Source organism: Pseudorca crassidens, chromosome 12 (assembly GCF_039906515.1).
Source record: "Pseudorca crassidens isolate mPseCra1 chromosome 12, mPseCra1.hap1, whole genome shotgun sequence".
Taxonomy (NCBI): domain Eukaryota; kingdom Metazoa; phylum Chordata; class Mammalia; order Artiodactyla; family Delphinidae; genus Pseudorca; species Pseudorca crassidens.
This window is the reverse complement of record NC_090307.1, coordinates 65,916,078-65,923,227: the sequence shown is the minus strand read 5'-3', so window position 1 is coordinate 65,923,227 and position 7,150 is coordinate 65,916,078. Positions and strand designations below refer to the sequence as shown.

General features: G+C 59.9%; 1 protein-coding gene across 2 annotated transcripts; it reads right to left on the bottom strand.

Moving 5' to 3' along the window:
• Window positions 1-677: 677 nt before the first annotated feature.
• On the bottom strand, window positions 678-7,062 carry MZT2B (mitotic spindle organizing protein 2B). 2 transcript variants are annotated; one of them, XM_067699991.1, is made up of 4 exons: window positions 6,580-7,062; window positions 6,330-6,478; window positions 5,299-5,478; window positions 678-925 (listed from the first exon to the last, which is right to left on the bottom strand). In XM_067699991.1, exons 1-4 carry the CDS (start codon window positions 6,741-6,743, stop codon window positions 768-770), a joined length of 651 nt encoding a protein of 216 aa, XP_067556092.1. In that variant the 5' UTR covers window positions 6,744-7,062; the 3' UTR covers window positions 678-767. The 2 variants fall into 2 exon arrangements, with proteins under 2 accessions (XP_067556092.1, XP_067556093.1); XM_067699992.1 differs by lacking the exon at window positions 5,299-5,478.
• Between the last annotated feature and the right edge of the window lie 88 nt (window positions 7,063-7,150).

The following is a 7,150-nucleotide window of genomic DNA, read 5'->3' as shown; positions in this document are numbered from 1 at the left end:
CTCACCTGGAACACGCCCATCTGTCCACAGGAGCAGGGAGGACCCCTCTGCTGGGCCATGTGGACGGCTGTCCAGCTGCTTGGGCTGCGCTGCTGGGGTGGGTGGACCTACATCTGTAAGGAGCCTCTGCTTGTGTGACGTGACCCAAGGGCAAAAAGTCAGTGTTTCCAATCCAAGGTTTTAAAACAAATAGTTCTAGGAAAACTGAGTTAGGTTTTTCAATTGAATTTGCCATTTTTCAGGCTTCTTTATTGACGGGACAAGTGGACTAAGGTATAAAAGCTTAGAATTGGAGTTTGAAAACCTGAGGTCCATGTAAACCTGTAAAACTGGGGCAAATGTGGAAGGTCAAGACATTTTGGGGGAAAGGGTTTTACTGGATTCTCTGTGGCATGCATGACCCACAGAGGGTTAAAAGCTCTAGGTCACAGCCCTTCTGTGCTCAAACCCCTGCTGCACCTGAGCGCCCTGGGAGGGCCTCAGTGAAAAGGCAGAAGACCTGGTAATATGCACATTTTCTCACAGGCTCAAAAATGAGGTCTGGGAGGTGGGGTCACTGGTTGAAGTCACTTGGTTGGTTCAGCTGAAGCATGACGAGGACCAGCACACAGAACTAATTCTAAATCTCTGTGCCTTAATATATTCAAAAGGTAACAGAAGACATCTTGAACAGACCCTCAGGTTTTCAAAGAGGTTTATTACCAACAGGAGGAGCAGCCTGTCTGAGAGGCTGGCGGCCTGCGGTGGGCCCGTGCAAATCCTCTTGCTCAGGTGTTGCTCCGCGTGGGGCTCTTCCCCGGCCCGCCCACCTTGGGCAGCCTGGTGGCGCTGGGCTGGCGGGGCATCCTCTGGCTGGATCCTTCCCGGACACCGCGTTCTGGCAGCGTCGGGCCTCCGCCAAGGGCACCGCTGCCTTTGTTTCTCCCTGAGCAGACACAGAACACAGGTGTTAGCAACCTGGCAGAGGCCACCTCGCAACACCTATTGTCTGTGTCCCGAGAGCAGTGCCAGGGGCAGCTCGGCGTGTCGACCCCCAGCAACTGCCCTCCCCGCCAGACATGGTGACGCAGAAAGCGTGTTAGTCAGGCTTCTGGATTTGGATCTTGGAAGCTCTTCCTCATACATTTTCCTCCCTCTCCCCTCAGTGTTCTACAAATATTCAGGTTCACTGGGTCCTATGACTGGGCTCCTGCTGAGGACGCGCCCTGTCCATGGGGCGGTCACGCTCAGGTGCAGAGCACAGCTCTGGCCGCTCCCCCACTGGTAACCTGCCAGATTTAGCCTGTCTTCTGCCCACAGCCAGGAAGGTCTGCAGTCATGCCTGGGCCAGTGCCTGTGGCATCAGCAACAGAGAGGACCCCGGGGGACAAGCGTGCCTGGGTCACAGTCCCTCCCCGCTGGGCCTGCCTCAACCTGGGCTCTCCTTCGGCCTGCAGCTCTGACCCCCAGCCTCCATCCCGGTTTAGTCCAACAGCCTGCAGTGGGGAACCGGGGGCTCTTGGACAGAAGACATGACAGTTTCCTAGGGGCTTGTTAAGTTGTTTCTGCTCACCGGCTGTCACTTGGGCAAGGAGAGGGACCTGCATTTGAGACTCAAGTCCGTGCTCTAATCCTCACACCTAGCTTCTCCCCAGGACTCCTGCAGGGATAGGATGGCCCTTCTCAAGACACTTCCTGGGAAAGTTCTTCCTCAGAGAGCAGGAGGTCTGTGCTGCCTGGCACGGGGGGTGGGTTGCAGTGGCATCAGCTTGGAACCCTGAAAGCTTGGGTTTTCCTGGCGTTGCTTCTCCCCGAGAGCCCATGTGTACTCGATTTGACAGAAGTGTAGTAGTAATGGGTTCCCCAGTGCCGGATGGAGTAGACAGGAACATGTGGTAGGGTGAAGCTGGGCCAACTCTGTCCCAGTGACTCCCGGAGACAGAAGCAAAAACATCACCCCTCATCTCTGGTACAAATGCTAATCTTCTGGTCCCCACTGACTGACCCTGTGAGTACATCGGCCCCACCACTCTGCAGGGTTTCCCAATGTGCCAGTGCCCTGCTCAGGCCATGCTTCCCCCTCCCCACCAAGGCTGAGCCAGGCCAAATCAGGTCCGTGGAGCCCGTGGCTTAGCCCCCGGTGCCGGGTGCTCCCAAAGCACAGCTCAGGCGCAGCTCCACCGCAAGCAGCAGGGCGGGTCCCAGCTGCAGGCCTCACTTTGAAGCCAGCTTTGCTTTTGCTTGCACATGTGTGAGTTTCCTCTCTCCCTCAGTGTAATGACCAGGGCCCCTCTGGACACTCAAGGATGAGAGGAAACTAGAAAAGAGCAAGTAATGTTCACCTTTAAATCTGACGAGGCCGATAAACCCTGGAAGTAAGAAACCAATGTAACTTTGAGTCATAGAAGGTGTCAAAGAAAACTATTTTAAGGATGAAAATAGCCCATTTATCCAGCTCAGTGTGATTCTTAGAACCCTAAAGGAATCACATGCTTTGGGTATTCGTGGGGAGACCCACTCAGGCCTCATTTTACACGCGGCTGTGGAGGTCAAGAAGGTTTGCAGAGCCCAGTGGACCCAGCAAGGGGCATCTGGGAGCTCGTCAGGCCTGCTCCAGCTCCCTCCTGACAGGGTTATTAGGGTCCGATGGAATGCAGTGAGGACTGGGGCTGAGCCAAGGGTGACCACAAGCTGCGGTGGGGGTGGTGGGGACATGCTCCCAGGCCTGGTTCCTGTGGGGCCCTCTTAAGGGTCAAAGACAGATAAGGATGTCTGTTAAAAACAGTCCGGTTTACCCTCCTACCCCTGAAACCAGCTGTGGCCACTCAGTGTTGGATGCCCCCTAATGAAGCAAATGCCCCAAATTCACCAGCCCATTGCTACCCTTGACTCGGGGGGGGCCCTGAAGTTGGAGAACCACCCAGACCCGGTAGGACCCACTCTGCCATTGACCTTTGGAGTGGCCCCCGGGATCCCTGATCACCCACCCTTAGAGCTCTGCCGCAGAGCTGGGCAGGAACGAGAATTATAGAAAGCCCCAGAGCGCTTTCTCCTGGGTGGTGGGCGCACCCCCTTATGGAGTCACAGACCAGATGGCTGCTGAGGCCAAATGTCAGTGACCGGCTGTGAGCCAACACTGAAGGCATGTTGTGTGTGGAGGGGTGGGGGGACGGGTGGGTTAGAAATGAGAGGGAAAGAATACACCACAGCCCTGCTATCTGCAAGGCCAGCTGGCGGGGTCTGGTGGCCAGGATGAGCGGGCGGCCAGGGGTGTGCAGAGCACACAGCAGGGGCTTGATCGGTGCTTCCAGAACAGATACAGACAGAACAATGCACAACACGGACTGCACGTGTGCGCTTTAACCCTTAACTCAGCCCACACTTCTGGGGAGGTGATCCCTACATGGACATGCCTGTGACTCCTCCAGGCACACGGCCCGATGCCGTGTTGGGGAGAAGCTCAGCGTGAGTGCTCTGCAGCTGTGCTGCCCCCAGAGATGGGCTGCGAGCCACCTGCGTGGTCTTTAGCTTTTTTAAGAGCCATGTTAAAAAGTAAAAGAAACAGGAAATTGACTTAAATGTTTCAATTAACCCAAACATCCAGTATGTCATTTTAGCGGGTAATCAGTATAAAAGTTATCCGTGAGGTATCCATTCCTTTCTGGTGCCAACGCTCGGGTACCTGTCCTCATGGCTCCACACACCAGACTCCACCTTATGCTTTCTGGGGGGGACATCTTTTTATAGAATTTGTGGTTTCCCTAAACTTCAACAGCACACAACTGAACCTAACTCCACGTCCTTACGAAGACAAGTCTAACCCCCCTGAGCTCTCAGGACAGAAATGGTGAGCCTGACAGGCCCCACAGGGCACCTGGATGGCCAGGAACCCAGAGAGCGAAGCCCTTGAGTGGGGCTCCAGCCCTTGGTCTGGGTCAATCTCACTCCGATTCTGAGGGAAACCTAAGGCCAGCTGGCTCCAACGTTCCCAAACCCCCACCACCAGCCTAGACCACCAAGGTCCCCCATTGCTTACTCTGTGACAATGCTCCTTATTTTCTCTACCCAGATCCTGCCATTAACCAGGTGACCAGAGATCTGTGTGGAGAGATGCTTTGACATGCAGCCTCAGAGATCTGTCTCATTGGTGGCCTCTGCCTCTCGGCCTCAGTGTACTCCTGGCACGGCCCGTTATCTGCCCTCTACCTCCACTGGGCATCTCCCCAGGGCCTCAGTGCCCTTGTACCCTGGCTGGTGGCCGCCCAGCCCAGCAGGACCTATGGCCTGAGCACTCAAGGGGAAACGACCCTGTGGGGCCCAGTGCCCCATGCCTCTCCAGTCCCTGGCCCGGGGCTTCCTCCCCACCTCCCATCCCTCTATGCAGTGCTCCCAGCCCCGCACCCCAACGCACCCTTGACTGCACCCTCTCCCTCCCTCCCCCCACACCCTAGCTCAGCCCCTTCCCAGGGGATGCAGCAGCGCACAGGACTCTGCAGCTGGTGCGAGGGCCCTGCCCCCAGCTTGTTTAACTCCTGCTACTCCAGCAAGGCCGGTGCTGTCCTTCGAGACTGGACGCCCGTCACTGTCGGTATGTCTAGCCACTGGACAGACAGCGTGTCCACCCTGCAGCCCCACTGTGCCCTCAGCACTGAGAGCAGGCCTGGCACTGAGCAAGGGAGGGAGTGGCAAAAACCCCCAGTGAGGGGATCTCTCTCCTTTAGTCCCCACGCTCCTCAGGCCCCCTGTCCAAGCTCCAGGCACTCCTGGAACAGCAAGGTGGGTGATGCAGGGAGGGGCACGTGGGAGGGTGCAGCTAGAGCTCCCATGGCATTTCACACTCTAACACACCAGCCTCATCGTGCCTGGCAGTGCCTGGCAGGCACCCCCAGCTCAGAAACCAGGCAGTTGAGGGGACCCATGGTCTGATCCTCCAGGCAACCAGTCCAGGTGGGTGATGGCATCTAAGAGGCCCAGGTGCCTGTCACACCTCAGGCTTTGCTCTCCACAGCATACCACGCTGTCCCTTCCCCGCCCCTTGGGTGTCCTCCTCTGGGCTGGGGGCAGCTCTACAGAGCGCAAGTCTCACCAGCAGAGTTAGCCTTTGGGGACGGGGTGTGGGCCTGTCCTGTGAGCGCTGCACTTGTCTCTAGTGAGCGGAGCTGTGAAATCACGCCCTCAGTCCCTAAGCTGCGGGGCAGGGATGGCTCACTGGGTCCTGCCCTTGCAGCTCAAAGCTGCTCTGGCTTTCTGGGGGCCACAGCAGTTTCCACGGAAACAGGAGAGAGTACCAACCCCCAGAGATAAACCAATAAACGCAACCTGCAAAAGGAGAGAACAGGCAGCAAGAGAACCGGAGGGAACCGGGGGGCCCCGGAGAAAGAGGCGAGTGCGAGGCAGCTGGGCCGTGGAGCAGAACTGGAGAGGCCGCAGGCTGCAGGGCCGAGGAAAAGGAGGGCCTTGCGGGGGGGATACAGTTCTCGGCAGAGAGAAAGGAGACTGCTGGAGGTCAGAGAGAGACACAAAGAGAGCAGACAGCGTGCATCAGTGAGGAGGCCTGCACTCCAGTGCCCAGGGCCTCTCAGGACGGGGTCACGGGCGCCCAGGGCCCAGGCACACCCACCCACAGGGCCCAGCTGCCCTCCGCCCCAACGTCAGCCCCTTCTCAGGATGTTTCTGGCTAAGGAGCCAGCCTGGAGGTTCTGCTGCATTTCAGAGGGTTTCCGGGATGGGGAGCAGAAGTAACACCCGAAGCGGATTAGAGCTCCATCATGACACCCTGGTCACCAGCACCTGCTCATCCCCCAGCCATGACCCTCCAAACTGAGGAGGCCCCTTGGGCCTCTGTACCCTGCCAGCCATGGCTTCCAGGCTGCACCCACTCACAGCCCAAGGATGGAAGCTTCGCTGTCCAGATTCCTGGGCCTGGGCCGGGTGGGGTGCCAACAAGGGCACGCAGGAAAGCCTCTGCCCGCCCTGCTCCCTGAGGACTTCCGCAGAGGCTATACAGGTCATGAGGACAGGAACCAAAGCTGCCTTGTTCCCGTGTTTGCGGGATAAAAACGTTCAGAGTAGAGATGGGGAGGAACTGGGGTCGCAAAAATCCCAGACGAGGTCTAGCCTGCCTGGGTCTCCCACCCTGTGTCCTCCCGATCTGGAAGTGCACCCTCAAAGGTGGCAGCAAAGTCGAAGCTAGGGACGGGAGCCCAAGGGGCCAGACCTTGGATGGGCCCAGCCTGTCCTGGGACAAGAGGAACAGAAAGGCCTGCACTCACGGCCAAGCCCGCGCGGTGCCAGGCGCTGCTCCCCTTCCGCCCCCGTCCCCCTCCCCGCCGCCCAGGCCCGGCTCTGACCTCGGGTCTCAGGCACGCTGGGCGTGGGCAGGGGCGCCGCCGCGGGGTCCTGGGGCTCGCTCGCCAGCCTCTGCCCGGCGCACATGGACTTGAGCATCTGGAAGACTGCGAGGGGCGCCACGTTTAGCTTCAGCAAGTCCACCAGGATCCTGGCGAGAACACACGCTGCGGCAGTGAGCCCTACTCGCCCGGTCCGGCCGTCCCCGGGGACCCCGACTCCCCCGGGACCCCGCCTCCTCCGGGCGCTCACTTGAACACGTCGGGGTCCATGGCGCCGCCCGCCGCCTGCGCCAGCTCGAACAGCTCCATCTCCTCGGCGCTCAGCACCTTCTTCCGCCGCAGCGCCAGCTTCTGCAGGGCCGCCTCCAGCCCCGGTGGCGGCCCCGGCCCGGGCCCCGCGCCCGGCGCCGTCATCTGCGGACCGCAGAGGGTGTGCGCCGCTGGGTCCGGTTCCCGCTCCGCCCGGCCCCGCCCGGTCCGGCCCGCCGCGCCCCCTACCGGCCCGCCGCGCGCCCCTCTCCCCGCAGCGCCCACGCCATCCGGCGCTGAGACCCGGGCCCGGGCGGCTGCAGGCGTGCGTAAGACCGGGCCCTTGGAGACGGAGCTTCCCCGCGCGCTAGCCGAAGTGGCGGCACCCAGTACAGCGCGGGCATTCTGTGGGCGCTCAATAAATGCCCATCGGGGCCAGAGCGTAACTGTTCCGCGCCGACTCCCCGGTAGGGGGCGCACCTCGAAGCCCTAACGCACCGACACGTCTTCGCGCACGCGCGCTCCTTACGGCGGATTTCCCCGCTGCGCACGCGCGTTCCGAGGCGGGCCTT

Bases quoted from the DNA above. Each gene is read 5' to 3' on its own strand.
- MZT2B (XM_067699991.1), bottom strand. From the start codon at position 6,743: ATGACGGCGCCGGGCGCGGGGCCCGGGCCGGGGCCGCCACCGGGGCTG. The intron at 6,479-6,579 runs GTGAGCGCCCGG...TGTTCTCGCCAG, and splicing joins ATGGACCCCGACGTGTTCAA to GATCCTGGTGGACTTGCTGA. The intron at 926-5,298 runs GTTGCGTTTATT...GTGTCTGCTCAG, and splicing joins CCTGTTCTCTCCTTTTGCAG to GGAGAAACAAAGGCAGCGGT.